Source organism: Bombina bombina, chromosome 3 (genome assembly GCF_027579735.1).
Source record: "Bombina bombina isolate aBomBom1 chromosome 3, aBomBom1.pri, whole genome shotgun sequence".
Taxonomy (NCBI): Eukaryota; Metazoa; Chordata; class Amphibia; order Anura; family Bombinatoridae; genus Bombina; species Bombina bombina.
Genome location: NC_069501.1, coordinates 1,039,016,393 through 1,039,033,456, shown reverse-complemented (window position 1 = coordinate 1,039,033,456; position 17,064 = coordinate 1,039,016,393). Strand labels below are relative to the sequence as shown.

Below are 17,064 nucleotides of genomic sequence, written 5' to 3'. Positions count from 1 at the left end.
GTACCTTATAGCTGCTCTCGAGCATAACATAGATATTGCCTTGCTTTAGCCCAGCAGCTCATTATTGAGGGTAGGTTCTTTGTGCAGAATTGTTAGTTTCCATAATAGGCTTATTTTTAGATCTTAATGTTCAACACTTTTGTAATGATGCAACTGGCTAGGATATTTCTGATTTTTAGATAAACTGTTTGTTAGCATTTAATTTATATATATGCATGGAGTTTGGGTGAAGCTTGTGTACACGACATCTTGCTGCCAGCGGCCGGGGCAGTGTGATGCCTATATATTACAAATGCATAGCTCCATAGCACAGTTTCCCTGCTCTGCCTCCTACTTACTAATCGAGAGCTTCCTACACAATCCACCATTAACACCAAGTTTTATTTTAGCCTTTGGTTATCCCCTCAAATATTGACTTTTACCTACTCTACTTAGATCAGCAGGACTGATCAACTATACTATCTAACTGAATTTACAAATCCCTGCACATACCCTAGTTTTCTTTCATAGCTCCACTTGCACTACTCCTCAGCGCAGTGACATGATATAATTGAAACTACCGATGCCCTTCATATTAAAAGCTTCCTTGACATAAAGTTTAAAGTTGCATAGTTCACTTCGCATAATATACTAACCACCTCCTCCCCCCCCCCCCCCCGTAATGTACCTCCTATTGCTGGAGGACTATCTATATGGCTTATCTCGCCTATGCCATACTCTAACTACCTATACCTTCATACTTTACCGCATATTTTTAATAGCAAAATTATATATATACTCATGTTATAGTTTACAATATCAACTACTAATTACTCTAATCTACTGACCCAAATTGTTTTAGAAATTTACACAATTTATGGGTAGTTCTGTGATTCAATATCATTCCCAGTTAATACCCCTCCTGTCTATTGTTATAAGAATCTTCAGATTCTCAGAAACATAACTTTCATTTTAATATTATTCCATACCTACATCTCATATCATATTAGGTTAACAAGGGAATGGCGCCTTTACTATATTTAATGTCTAACAAACTACTTACCATCCCATTCTAAGTCGCCATGCTTTATATTTTGCACCACACCCTTATATTCTACTGTGTTCTTTAAATATTAATATTACCTAATAGCATAAGTGTGTATTTACTCTATTTTTTGTAGGATCATTCGTATTTCCCACCTTCCTCTCCTACTGTTAATATAGAAGGGGCCTTAGTATTAAGTGAGGAAACTCATCTTGTCCAGAATTTGGGAAAAATTAAAAGAGGTTCCAGTTTTTCGTATAACGTTGCCTTTGATAGGAATGTAATCTGTCTTTATGTATGCAGAATCATTATATTGTATCATATATGTCTGGTTATTCTTCATAAGCTGTATTCTGTTTGCACAACCTCAATAAAAATTTATATAAAAAAATAAAGTGACAGTACAGTCAAAATGAAACTTTCATGATTCAGATAGTTTATGCAATTTTAAAAAACTTTCCAATTTTCATTTATCAAAATATTTGCTTTTTTTCTGTTGGAATTTTTTCTTGAAAGCTAAACCTAGTTAGACTACTGTATATGCTAATTTCTAAGCCCTTAAAGGCTGCTTCTTATCTTAGTGCATTTTTTTTAAGCTTTTTACAGCTAGACAGTGCTAGTTCATGTGTTCCATATAGATAAAAATCTATGCTTACCTGATAAATTATTTTCTTTCAGGATGGTGAGAGCCCACAAGCTTTGACATGTGGGATTTCCCTAAGAGGATGCAAAGAACCTTAAACAACTACAGTTTTTATCCCTCCTACCTCTCTGTACTACTCAGTTTAACCTATAGCCAAGCAGAGGAAAGGAAAGACCAAGCAGGGGAAGAAGATGTGCAAATAAAACTGCCGCCAAAACACAAAATGAATTTGGATGGATGGGGTCTTGTGGACTCTCACCAACCTGTAAGAAAACAAATTATGTAAGAATACATTTTGTTTTCTTTCATATGATGGTGAGAGTCCATGAGCCTTGACGTGTGGGATTTATTACCCAAGCTGTGGAGTCCACGACAAGGAAAGGGTGGGACAAGAATAAGGCAGTCCCTATTTGCCTGACATACTTTTCTACCAAAACTCTACTGAAGAAGCAAAACATCAAAAGGTAAAATTTGGCAAAAATATAAAAAGAAGACCAGGTTACAGCTTTGTAAATCTGTATCAAAGTAGCCCAGTTTCTGAAAGCGTAAGAATAATAAACTGGTCTAGAAGAATGAGCTTTGATGATTGTCGAGAGAGACATTTCTGACCCTAAGAATTATAATTAATAACGAGTAATCAAAAAAACTAGAGCTACTGCTAGAATTCATGACCCTATCAATAAATAAACAAATCATTTAGAACTCACTCTAAGTTCCTATAAGCCTGCAAATAAAAATGCAAGGCCCAATCTTACCCAGGTTATCAAGGAGACTGGCTTCCAAAAATGGAAGGTTTGTAAAACAAAAAAGAAAATGACATTCCTATATATATATGATTTCCAAAGAAAAACTATCATGGAAAAAAACACTATTTGTGCAAAAAACTGTTTTGTTCTTGTGAGAAAAAAAGAAAGGATAACAGAGATGAAATGGTTTTACCACCAATCTAATGCTCTCCAAGCCCCGTACATCCGGAAATTGAGCTAAACTTTAAGAATCAAAATTGAAAGAGTCAAAATTGGGCCTTAAAGGGACTAGGAGATACACCCATATGTAATCTGAACTGAAGAAACAGAAAACTTCTATGCTTTCTAAAGAATGCCCTCTGAATCTGAGAGATTCGTCCCAGGAAAAATATACTTTCTTTGAGATACATTTTCCTAGTTACCAGGATTCTAGCCTACAAGTTAAAGAGCGCATCAGAGACATTTCTGTGCATCAATATGAATTGGTCAAACTCCATGCCGAAAAAATCTTGAGAGTTTAGAGCTGAGAAAAATAGTGGAGTTGAAGAGAGAAAGACCTGGCAATGTGAGAGGCAGAAAAAAGATCTGCATACCAGGTATTATAGCAGAACCACACTGAAGCTAACAGTATTACTGAAACATATCCCAGGATCACTCTAGCCACAAGACTCAGTAGTTGAATAAACTGAGGAAGAAATCGACAAGCTCAGAATGGTGTATATTAAAAGATGGAGAAGAATTCTTTATCTGGCACCGAATATGTGAAGCCGAGGTAGAGGAAAAAAGCCATCAAAACCACATGAGGAGACCTTACCTGGATACAAGATATTGAGGCTACTCAGTAAAGAAAGTCATTCCCCTGGGAGTAAGGATTGGCTATTTTAATGAATCCGCTTTCCAAGTCATTACCTTTGTAAGAATCACAGAAAGGATTGAGAGAAAACAATGTACCTCTTGTCTTTCAGGAGATGACACGACTTTGGAGTCCTAAGAAAAGTTTGGAAAACCAAAATATGATAGGTAACCTCACCTCCTGAGGAAACCCAGCTCCTTGCCTTCCCCATGCTCTCCAAATTGCACCTCAGCCCAAAAGACAGGAAGCTATTAATACAATAGCCCATTATAGGTAAAAAAAAGAAATCCCAAATGGGTAAGCACTGAATGAAATACTCTCCATGATAGAGTAGTAAAAGAGAAACAGATACAAAGACTATCGAAACTTCCAGAAGAGCAGACTTTGTTACTGATGGTTAAAGGGACAGTATATACCATATTTTATTTAACTGCATGTAATAGACACTACTATAAATAATAATATGCACAGATACGGATATAAAAATCCAGTATAAAACCTTTTGAAAACTTACTTAGAAGCTCCCAATTTAGCACCATTGATGAGGTTAGCTGGGACCCCCACTGGAAGGGGCTGAGAGCAGACCCACCCCATCCCCTGCATATGAAAAGAACCTTTACACAAACAGAAGCAATCTGAAGTCTGTATACATCAGTATACATCTAAAACTTTGGAGCTTGGTTAGGAGTCAGAAAATCAGCATTATGTTTTTTAAAAATAAGCAAAACTATATTTTTTTACAAAAACACCCCAAGTTGGGCTATATAAATGCATCATCTAGAAAGCATTTATGCAAAGAAAAATCTAGTGTACAATGTCCCTTTAAGGACCAAACCTGTAGAAAATTTAGCCTCAATAAAATTGGAGAAGTAGGTATAGCCTGAAAGCTTAGATCCTTTTGTAAATTGCTATTTAGAAGCCAGATTATATAAAAAAACCTGCCAGAATAAAAATTCTCTTATAAAGAGATTTATATTGATTCCTTAATAAAACAACTATCCTTTAAAAAGAATAGTAAAATACTAACAAGAGTAAAAGGGAATAGGAACTCCTAAACCAAAGAAAACATTTTCACTGGACTAGATACTTTGTATCGAAAATATGTATCCACTCTAAACACAAAGGGGCCGAATTGATGCCCCTCATTTCTGGGGAGCCTTCAGGCTTGCTGGGAAACAGAAGTTATGAAGTAGCGGTCTAAAGGCCGCTGCTCTATAACTTGTCTGCTTGCTCTGAGGCGGCGGACAGAAATCAACCCGATCAAATACGATCGGGTTGATTGACACCCCCTGCTAGCAGCCAATTGGCCGCAAATCTGCAGGGGGCGGTATTGCACAAGCAGTTCTGGTGAACTGCTTGTGCAATGATAAATGCAGACAGCGTATGCATTTATCGATGTGCAACGGACATGATACCCCAAAGTATCCTGATCCTCAGAAAATAACCTGTAATCATTAGACAAACTTCCAGTACAGACTGAAGTACTGTCAAATCCCAGAGAATGTATGGCAAATAAAAGACTGAACATTTCCATAATTTCCTGAAAATTCACCAGCTGAGAATTTAAGGAAACATGGCAAAAAATAAAAAGGATCAGGAAGGTATCCATAAAGGTTAAAAAAAAAGAGTGAATAACCAGATAAGGTATATTGCACTATATTGAGGTAGCTATATAATAAAATTATAAAAAAACTACAGGTTATGCCCTGGAAATGAGACGCCCTCTATGAACTGTCTGTCCACCTCCCCCTTTGTATACATTACATGCTGTGTGTACTGGAACACCTGTTAATGGTTATCTTCAGCATAAATCTTATTAGCATAAATAAACACTGAAGAACATGTTAACGAACATGTTGTCTAGACACCATGTGTATACATCAGATTTATTCATTAGCATATTTATTCAGTAGCATATGATATTTAATTTTGTGCATTGCTGCAAAAGAGAATAAACATAATCCGTCTAAGCAGAATAAACAAATACATACACTTGTGCATATGATAATACATTGAATGCCTTGCTGAACACATTAAGAATAATTATGTTCTGACTATGTCATATAACATATACGTGTGGATAGTATATCACATTGTGTGCACTGTTACCCATGAAAACAAACGATCTGTCTATCCAGAATTTACAAATATGTCCACACATAATGTATTGTATTGGGAGTATTGTTGCACAAGTAGTTAATCATATTCAGTATATGCAGATTGACGTATACATACACTTGAGCACATTGGAGTACATTATGTGCACTGCTGCCTGTGCAAACAATCATAATCTGTACAAGCAGAATTTACAAAGAGCTATACTGTGTATATGGTATAATATTAAATGCACTGCTGCACAGAACGTAATCATGTTCCACTAATGGAATATCAGCCTGTAACTACAGTGTCGCAGAGAGTCACACTGTCTACTGTTGCAAGAATATATACAGTATATATTATTATTATTTTTTTAAGTCTGTTTTAAAAGGACTATGGTATTAAATATAAATGAGATATACACTGCATATATTCAAATACTGCATACAGTGCTGTACATGTAAGCAACTATACAGTATCTGCTTATACATACACATTTGAATATTGAGACACTGAGTATACTGCTGTATGTATAATTAGTCATGTTCTTACAATACAGAGTTTACATAGCCATACACTTGTACCTATGGAATAACAGTGTACACAAATATACATGTAATTAGTGTTGTTCCCATAATGGGATAATATTATCTACAGGTGTGCAGTGGGGTAGTGGAGCAATTTGCAAAATTAAACACGCAGCCTGAGAACAACATGGTTACAGAATTACCCTCTAGTGGGAGGTGACAAGTTTTGCAATCTCCATAGCAGAGTACATGGAGAGAGATGCAGACCTGTTGGTTAGGTTGACAAACTGGTACAGTTTAGCAAAGTACAATAGTAGAATTTGGACAAGGGTATGATCAGTAGATCTCCCACCCAGAGAGTCTGACAAAGAAACAGAGGGGACACATTTATTGGACACAAAAACTGATTATATCAAACATTACAAAAAACAGTGAAAATGCACTTTTAACAACTTTTATGTGACAAAATAATTTTGTTTTTGATTAACTGTGAAACTTTTATTGCTCAGTTTGTTTTTTAAACTACCATAATGGGTCAACAAATTGCACCTCAGAACACCTCACTTAAAGGGACATATTACTCGTGCTAAATAACTTGACAGTGATGCAGTATAACTGTAAAAATCTGAAAAGAAAATATCACCTGAGCATCTCTATTTAAAAAAAGGAAGATATTTTACTAAGCTCACCAGAGTAAGTGCTGTGTAAACAGTTATACTTTAGCTGCTGTCCAGCTGTAAGTTGGAAAAAAGCCAATCAGCATCAGTAGTGCTGAGGTAATGCTTTGTCTTTGTTGTCATTTCATGAGATTTCACTGAAATCTCATGAGATTTCATAGAACTTACTTAAACTGAATAGGGAAATAAAATGACTGTTTGCACAACAGATGCACACTCCCTAGCAAGTCCTGGGACAAGCATCCTGACTGGCTGCTTAAACTCCTTACAGTGGGGTTGTGAATACTAAAAATATCTTAATTTTTTTACATAGAGATGTTCAGGTTTTATTTTATAGCCAGCTTTTTACAGCTATGCTGCATCACTTTCATGTGCTTCAACATTCGGATATCATGGTTCCTTTAAATAAAAATGGTATGAGGGAAATATCATACTCCCAACAGACTCCTATACAGATAATAACCCCCTCAGCAGCTCTTGTTACCTAGGGTACATACCAGTAAGGAAAAATGAGAGTAGCTCCTCAGCATCTCCAAGCCTCAGAGAGAGATGCTCTGTCTGAATAAGCCATCGTTCAGAATAAGCTACCCGTGCACTGCGCATGCACTATGTTACAACACAGCATTCCAAATCACCATTACAAATATGTTTGAATTGCGGTGTCTTCACAGAGCGCACTTGGAGATATAAGGTAGCTTATTCTGAAGCTATGCCTCTGCGACTATTTGCTTACTCGCATGCGCAGTCACAGATTTAATTTATTTTGACAGGTTTTTTTTTCATTGTTATTTGATGACTGCACACGCGATCTTCGGGAGGCAGCCATCATATTTTGACCAGCAATTTGCACTTGTAGGGATTCAAAATGTATTTTAACCTGCATTTTACAATTGTAGGGGTTACAAATTTATTTTGGCCTGCATCTTTCCTTTTTTTCCCACTCTTCTATTATTATAAGCTTACTTTTTAATACTCTTCACTTTTGTAATGCAAACAATGTATTTCGACCTGCATCTTTAATTTTTTCCCACTCTTCCGTCATTATAAGCTACTGCCTCTGTGACTGCGGCTGCCTCCTGAAGTTCGCATGCGCCGCAGTCATCATATAACAATGACAAAATCTGTCAGAATAAGCTACCTTTGTGACTGTGCATGCGAGTAAGCAAACAGTCAGAGACATAGCTTCAGGAATTTATCCTTCATCAGAATAAGCTACCCCATAACTCTGCTTGCGCTCTGTGAGGTCACCGCATTCCAAAAATATTTGGGATGGCCATTTAAAATACGGTGACGTCACATAGCGCATGTGCAGTGCATGGGTAGCTTTTTCCAACGGGTTGCTTATTCAGACAGAACACTGGCAGAGGAGAATGAAAAAAGGCACCAATTCCCGGTGGGAAAAAAACAGCCCGCAGCGCGCTGAATAGGAAGTAGAAAAGATCCCCTTCAACTCTGTTGAAAAATCCCAAAAAGAACCCCAAACATCTTAAAAGGTCTCCCTGTGGGGCATGTCTCTGGGCAGCACCTTGAATGGATGCAATATCAGTTACTCTGCGTGGAACATCAGTAATTTGCCTTTTATTGGTGTCTAAGAGGGTCAGCCATCTACCTCAACCTGATATCTTGAATCTACACACTCAACCGAATTGAATGATATATCAATATTGGGTATTCCACCTTAGTTTACTGATCCGGAGCGTTGAGGCCTAGGGCAGACTCCTCAGTGAGAGGCCTTCAACGCCCCCCCCCGGATACTACAGGCCGGGTAAGCAGTGTACTACCACTGACCATCCAAGCAAACAATGGAACACAGTAAGATCATTGAAAAGATAAGCTCCATACTGGAGTTCTATAGAGAGCAACTCTGCAACGACATAGAGAGGGCTTTTAGATATGACCAATACAGCTATGTGAAAATGGCGGATCACCTACAAGAAATAAACGCAGCTACACATGTCCAGGAGCCTAGTGCAGTGGAGGAGGAGAGTACGGTGGCTACCATTCCTGACAGTGAGAACGAACCTATTTCTGGACACTACAGCGAGTCCAATCAACTAGAGACTGGGACCGCACTGAGAGACGCTGCTTTCTATGCCCCTGGAGTGACGCGCATTAAGCGGCGATACCGGAGGAGACAAGCCCGCAAAGCCTTACACCTACTGCGACTATTAGGTGCTCCAGACCACAGCTTCTGCAGACAAAAGGGGCGATACATAGGTGTGAGACTGTCGCGCATGCCGCCAAAAGTCTTAGGCTTAAGGAAACCAGCCTCACCCGAGCTCTCTGATAGCGGCCGACATGCCCGGGATGTTGCAGAGCCTAGGGCAATCCCACTAAATTTGGAGGCCTCTTACCCAGGAATAGCGTCCCATGGGGGTCGCTGAGAGCGGTCCCCCAGAAGTCCTTTTTGTGGGCCGGCAGGGCAGTTTCACAAGAGACTTGACCGTACCAGCACAGGCGTCAGAGTTGGAGTCGGCTGAATGTGCTCCATCTACTCCGGGAGAGACTGGTAATCAGTTGCGTTTACAAACTGCAGCAGCTAAACTATAAACCTAGGACTATGTATGCTATGTTTTGCCTTTGAGCCCCTCTTATCCTACTACTAGTACATATCCTCTACTGGGCTTCCAAGGACTGGACATTTGATTTGACTTTGATGATTTGGAATAGGGTGATGTACCTACACGGCCTTGCTAAGTTAACATGCTGATTTACATCCTCCTATAAATCCCGCTGTGCAGTACTCTACAGCAACCTATTTGCTACCATAGTCAGCTTTGATTGAACATTACTTGTAATATAGGTAGTATAAGACATTATGCCAGTCACTGTTATGTTATATATTATAGTTCTTTGATATTCCACTTAATGCTATTATGGTCCCACTGCCATAGTCTTTTATGCTCTTGAAAGTTATAATTCCTAGCTTTCTGCTAACTGACAAGTCCTTGTCAAATATCTACTAAGCCCAGAACACATTGAGGCCCACATAGGCACTCTGAGAACACTCTTAGTTACATTCTCCTCTAAATATACTACAAGAGGATTTATTTCTGTGCACAAGGGGGTTCAATCTCCAGAGTTTTGTTATAGTCAAATCTTTTTTATTTTTTTTGGTTAGCTCCAGATACTCTAATTTTTTTTTATGGGCTTGCCGCTAGCTCAGAAGGTCCAAGGGTTAAACTTAATAACTGAGACCAGTGGGACTGTACGTTAACATATGCTTACTTATGAACTGTGCCCATTTACTATTTATTGTTCTTTCGTCTGTTATGCTCCCATGATGTGCCATCCTACCTCTCCCCTCCCCCTATATACTTATAGAAATGTATGCTCTATACACATGTTATGGTAGTGTCATGCTCCCAAATGAAGACATATAAGTATCTTGCTTTATAGCTAAGAATATAGTGCTGCTCTTACACTTTGCTATACCTGATTTAGGGGCTATATGGTTCTTCCTGACTTATTTCCCATAATTATTGTGGTTTTGTCCATAGTCCCTTGCTTTTCAGTATGAGTTCAGTTTCCTAAACCAGTTGTTTGTATTTAGGGTCCAAAAGTGGCCCTGTTTGTTATTTTCTTCGCTCCCCTAAAATTCCCTACTATGTCTCAAGTTAGTTTTAGGTGGTCCAAGAGAGGCCTCTATTTTTCTTAAAGGGAAGTCATTGATTACGATTCCATACTATATTTCAAGGGGATCCCCCTCTAATTGAAAACCTGAGGTTATTTTATTTCTGTGTAATTGGGCGAGTAACTGTTTGTATACTGCGATATTCAGCATGTTTAATGTATGATGATTACCTTATGCTTATGAAAAAAAAAAAAAAAAAAAAAAGAAGGTCTCCCTGTGATATGATGAGCAACAGCTAAGAAGCGTTAAATGATTTAAGCTGTTTGCCGGTTTCTTAAAACATTCTGTTTTAATAAAATAGAGTTGTGGAGGTGATTAACGGAGTGTTGAAAGTCCACAAGTCCGCATACCATAGTGTATATGTACAAAAGTATTGTCCCCAACACTATGTAAGTGAAAAGTGTCTGAAGGTGTTAGCTGCGTCCCTGGCTATGCTATACAGTGCAGTGTATCTACAAATAGCCTGTGGCCTATGTGAGTGCTGTTTGACACTTACCTGAGAAGAGCACCCACTCCAATGAGCTTACCAGCAAAGGAACAGCTGTATCCAGTAGAGAGCCCACCCAGTGTGTCCACTGTGAATGTAACAGCAGAGGATATAGGAGAGAAGTACTGATGATCCCACAGGTGGAGGCTACGGGACACGTCCCTATGACACCTGTGAGGAGTTATAGCTGAAATCCCATAAGGAAATACTGTGCTCATAACTTAGAACACCTGTACCCCATTATCTTGAATCAACACTCACATAGGTCTGAGAACCCCTAACAAATTAAAAACACCTCTGATCTTCACTACTCAAAACTGAGTAGTACTATGAGGTAGGAGACATTAAAAGCTTTGGTTGTTTGAGGTTATGCATGAGTCAGCACTAATTGGCTGAAATGCAAATTTGTAAATAGCACTGAAATAAGGGGGAAGTATGCAGAGGCTTAGATAAAAGGTAATCACAGAGGTAAAAAGAGTAATACTATAACTGTGTTAGTTATGCAAAACTGGGGAATGGGTAATAAAGGGATTATCTATCTTTTTAAACAAAAACAATTTTCATGTAGACTGTCCCTTTAATCTTTACTCACATGTCTGTTTAAACTTGACACTGATGTTCAAGGGTCAAGGTCCTCAGGCAGGCGGTTGACAAGAGTTCATTTTAATCAAAGCTGCTTCGGATATGCACCCTTTTAAATGGGATCTCTGTCCCATGCAGCTGCCTTTTCTATAGCTAATAGCATAGGAAATTTGTAGTATAGGTGGTTGTTTCAACAGGCAAAAACAGCTATGTCATATGAAGATAAAGGTAAAGGAGCTATTGATAAAAAATTGAATACTCTTTAGTAGGTAAAATAGATCACAGGATCTATTTTTGCTTTATGCATCAACATAAATATTTTTTCTCAGTTTAAACAGTAACACATTATATACTACCTATACATTTCTTCATTACAGTTTAAATAGCAATGAAATTATAGATGCGGCTTCATGTTGTATCAATAAAATATCAAGAACTTTCACTTCTTACCTGAATCCAGGTATCAGTTTTGCAAATGCAATAACCTTCTGTATGCTATAACTAACAAGATCTGCAACGTGAGGGAGCATAGAAAGATCAGATGAGCCGCCAGCCAATGGGGAAGTGTCACTCCCGTAATCACTAAACAGGGAATTGGTGAAAAAACTGTGCTCAGATGGATCTACAAGAAAAAAAAGAGAATAAACTTGTACATGACAAAAATTAACATTATACTTATTTCCACACAAAAAATGGGCATTGTATATAAAGGAGATATGTTAACAGCCTCTGACTAATTGTCTAGTCAAAATTAAACTGTCATGATTCAGATAGAGCGTGTAATTTTAAGCAACTTTCAAATTTACTCCAATTTTCAATTTTTCTTCGTTTTCCTGGTATCTTTATTTGAAAAAGCAAGAATATAACCATATGAGCCCATTTTTGGGTAGAACCATCTGATTGGTGTTTAAATGTAGCCATCAATCAGCAAGCACTACCCTTGTGCTGAACCAAAAATGGCCTGTCTCCTAAGCTTACATTCAAATAAAGATACCAAGAAAACAAAGAAAAATTGATATAAAAGGAGTAAATTAGAAAGTTGCTTTAAAATTGCATGCTCTATATGACTCATTTAAAGGGACACTATACCCAAACATTTTCTTTCATGATTAAGGTAGAGAATATAATTTTAAACAACATTCCCATTTACTTCTATTACCTAATTTGCTTTATTCTTTAGATATACTTTAATGAAGAAATAGCAATGCACACAGTGAACCAATCACAGGAGGCATCTATGTGCAGGTACCAATCAGCAGCTACTAAGCATATCTAGATATCCTTTTCAGCAAAGAATATCAAGAGAATGAAGCAAAATAGATAATAGAAGTAAATTAGAAAGTTGTGTATAATTGTATGCTCTTTCTAAAGCAAGAAAAAAACATAATTTATGTAAGAACTTACCTGATAAATTCATTTCTTTCATATTAGCAAGAGTCCATGAGCTAGTGACGTATGGGATATACATTCCTACCAGGAGGGGCAAAGTTTCCCAAACCTCAAAATGCCTATAAATACACCCCTCACCACACCCACAAATCAGTTTAACGAATAGCCAAGAAGTGGGGTGATAAGAAAAAAGTGCGAAAGCATAAAAAATAAGGAATTGGAATAATTGTGCTTTATACAAAAAAATCATAACCACCACAAAAAAGGGTGGGCCTCATGGACTCTTGCTAATATGAAAGAAATGAATTTATCAGGTAAGTTCTTACATAAATTATGTTTTCATTCATGTAATTAGCAAGAGTCCATGAGCTAGTGACGTATGGGATAATGACTACCCAAGATGTGGATCTTTCCACGCAAGAGTCACTAGAGAGGGAGGGATAAAATAAAGACAGCCAATTCCGCTGAAAAATAATCCACACCCAAAATAAAGATTAAATGAAAAAAACTGAAATTATAAGCAGAAGATTCAAACTGAAACAGCTGTCTGAAGTACTTTTCTACCAAAAACAGCTTCAGAAGAAGAAAACACATCAAAATGGTAGAATTTAGTAAAAGTATGCAAAGAAGACCAAGTTGCTGCTTTGCAAATCTGATCAACCGAAGCATCATTCCTAAACGCCCAGGAAGTAGAAACTGACCTAGTAGAATGAGCTGTAATCCTTTGAGGCGGAGTTTTACCCGACTAAACATGATGAATTAAAGATTTCAACCAAGATGCCAAAGAAAACAGAATTTATGCTTACCTGATAAATTACTTTCTCCAACGGTGTGTCCGGTCCACGGCGTCATCCTTACTTGTGGGAAATATCTCTTCCCCAACAGGAAATGGTAAAGAGTCCCAGCAAAGCTGGCCATATAGTCCCTCCTAGGCTCCGCCCACCCCAGTCATTCGACCGACGGACAGGAGGAAAAATATAGGAGAAACCATATGGTACCGTGGTGACTGTAGTTAGAGAAAATAATTCATCAGACCTGATTAAAAAACCAGGGCGGGCCGTGGACTGGACACACCGTTGGAGAAAGTAATTTATCAGGTAAGCATAAATTCTGTTTTCTCCAACATTGGTGTGTCCGGTCCACGGCGTCATCCTTACTTGTGGGAACCAATACCAAAGCTTTAGGACACGGATGAAGGGAGGGAGCAAATCAGGTCACCTAAACGGAAGGCACCACGGCTTGCAAAACCTTTCTCCCAAAAATAGCCTCCGAAGAAGCAAAAGTATCAAATTTGTAAAATTTGGCAAAAGTGTGCAGTGAAGACCAAGTCGCTGCCTTACATATCTGATCAACAGAAGCCTCGTTCTTGAAGGCCCATGTGGAAGCCACAGCCCTAGTGGAGTGAGCTGTGATTCTTTCAGGAGGCTGCCGTCCGGCAGTCTCGTAAGCCAATCGGATGATGCTTTTAAGCCAAAAAGAAAGAGAGGTAGAAGTCGCTTTTTGACCTCTCCTTTTACCAGAATAGACGACAAACAGAGAAGATGTTTGTCTGAAATCTTTTGTAGCTTCTAAATAGAATTTTAGAGCACGGACTACGTCCAAATTGTGTAACAAACGTTCCTTCTTTGAAACTGAATTCGGACACAAAGAAGGTACAACTATCTCCTGGTTAATATTTTTGTTAGAAACAACCTTTGGAAGAAAACCAGGCTTAGTACGCAAAACCACCTTATCTGCATGGAACACCAGATAGGGCGGAGCACACTGCAGAGCAGATAACTCTGAAACTCTTCTAGCAGAAGAAATAGCAAACAAAAACAAAACTTTCCAAGATAACAACTTAATATCTATGGAATGTAGAGGTTCAAACGGAACCCCTTGAAGAACTGAAAGAACCAAATTTAAACTCCAGGGAGGAGTCAAAGGTCTGTAAACAGGCTTGATCCTAACCAGAGCCTGAACAAATGCTTGAACATCTGGCATAGCTGCCAGTCGTTTGTGTAGTAAGACAGATAAAGCAGAAATCTGTCCCTTTAGAGAACTCGCAGATAATCCTTTATCCAAACCTTCTTGCAGAAAGGAAAGAATCTTAGGAATTTTAATCTTATTCCAAGGTAATCCCTTGGATTCACACCAGCAGATATATCTTTTCCATATCTTATGGTAAATCTTTCTAGTTACCGGTTTTCTGGCCTGAACCAGAGTATCAATCACAGAATCTGAAAACCCACGCTTTGATAGAATCAAGCGTTCAATCTCCAAGCCATCAGCTGGAGGGAGACCAGATTTGGATGTTCGAATGGACCCTGAACAAGAAGGTCCTGTCTCAAAGGTAGCTTCCATGGTGGAACCGATGACATATTCACCAGGTCTGCATACCAAGTCCTGCGTGGCCACGCAGGGGCTATCAAGATCACCGAGGCCCTCTCCTGTTTGATTCTGGCTACCAGCCTGGGAATGAGAGGAAACGGTGGAAACACATAAGCTAGGTTGAAGGTCCAAGGCGCTACTAGTGCATCCACTAGTCGCCTTGGGATCCCTGGATCTGGACCCGTAGCAAGGAACTTTGAAGTTCTGACGAGACGCCATCAGATCCATGTCTGGAATGCCCCATAGTTGCGTCAACTGGGCAAAGATCTCCGGGTGGAGTTCCCACTCCCCCGGATGGAATGTCTGACGACTCAAATAATCCGCTTCCCAGTTTTCCACACCTGGAATGTGGATCGCAGATAGGTGGCAGGAGTGATTCTCCGCCCATTGTATTATTTTGGTCACTTCTTTCATCGCCAGGGAACTCCTTGTTCCCCCCTGATGATTGAGATACGCAACAGTCATCATGTTGCCTGATTGGAATCTTATGAATCTGGCCTTTGCTAGCTGAGGCCAAGCCTTGAGAGCATTGAATATCGCTCTTAGTTCCAGAATGTTTATCGGGAGAAGAGACTCTTCCCGAGACCACAGTCCCTGAGCTTTCAGGGATTCCCAGACCGCGCCCCAGCCCAATAGGCTGGCGTCTGTCGTGACGATGACCCACTCTGGACTGCGGAAGCTCATTCCCTGGTATAGGTGATCCTGGGTTAGCCACCAACGGAGTGAGTCTCTGGTCTTCTGATCTACTTGAATCACTGGAGACAAGTCTGTATAATCCCCATTCCACTGTTTCAACATGCACAGTTGTAATGGTCTTAGATGAATTCGCGCAAAAGGAACTATGTCCATTGCCGCAACCATCAACCCTACTACTTCCATACACTGAGCTATGGAAGGACGTGGAACAGAATGAAGAACTTGACAAGCACTTAGAAGTTTTGACTTTCTGACATCTGTCAGAAAGATCTTCATTTCTAAGGAATCTATTATTGTTCCCAAGAAGGGAACTCTGGTTGACGGTGACAGAGAACTTTTTTCTATGTTCACCTTCCATCCGTGAGATCTGAGAAAGGCCAGAACGATGTCTGTATGAGCCTTTGATTTTGAAAGGGACGATGCTTGAATTAGAATGTCGTCCAAGTATGGTACTACTGCAATGCCCCTCGGTCTTAGAACCGCTAGAAGGGACCCGAGTACCTTTGTGAAAATCCTTGGAGCAGTGGCTAATCCGAATGGGAGGGCCACAAACTGGTAATGTTTGTCCAGAAAGGCGAACCTTAGGAACCGATGATGTTCTTTGTGGATAGGAATATGTAGGTACGCATCCTTTAGATCCACGGTAGTCATAAATTGACCTTCCTGGATAGTGGGTAGAATCGTTCAAATGGTTTCCATTTTGAACGATGGTACCCTGAGAAATTTGTTTAGGATCTTTAAATCCAGAATTGGTCTGAAGGTTCCCTCTTTTTTGGGAACTACGAACAGATTTGAGTAAAATCCCATTCCTTGTTCCGTCATTGGAACGGGGTGTATCACTCCCATCTTTAACAGGTCTTCTACACAATGTAAGAACGCCTGTCTCTTTATTTGGTTGGAGGATAAGTGAGACATGTGGAACCTTCCCCTTGGGGGTAGTTCCTTGAATTCCAGAAGATAACCCTGAGAAACTATTTCTAGCGTCCAGGGATCCTGAACATCTCTTGCCCAAGCCTAAGCAAAGAGAGAGAGTCTGCCCCCACTAGATCCGGTCCCTGATCGGGGGCTACTCCTTCATGCTGTTTTGTTAGCAGCGGCAGGCTTCTTGGCCTGCTTACCCTTGTTCCAGCCTTGCATCGGTTTCCAGGCTGGTTTGGACTGTGAGGTATTACCCTCTTGCTTAGAGGATGTAGAATTAGAGCCCGGTCCGTTCCTGAAATTACGAAAGGAACGAAAATTAGACTTATTCTTGGCCTTGAAAGGCCTATCTTGTGGGAGGGTGTGACCCTTTCCCCCAGTGATGTCTGAGATAATCTCTTTCAATTCTGGTCCAAAGAGA

The 17,064-nt window shown here is 39.4% G+C and overlaps 1 protein-coding gene across 2 annotated transcripts in view; it reads right to left on the bottom strand.

Annotated features, from left to right (window-relative positions):
* VDR (vitamin D receptor) overlaps positions 1-17,064 on the bottom strand; it is a 401,245-nt gene that overhangs the window by 44,171 nt on the left and 340,010 nt on the right. For both annotated transcript variants that reach the window (XM_053708254.1, XM_053708253.1), the window contains one exon: positions 11,721-11,892. In XM_053708254.1, the coding sequence (XP_053564229.1) occupies positions 11,721-11,892 (172 nt within the window). The remainder of the gene's footprint in view (positions 1-11,720; positions 11,893-17,064) is intronic.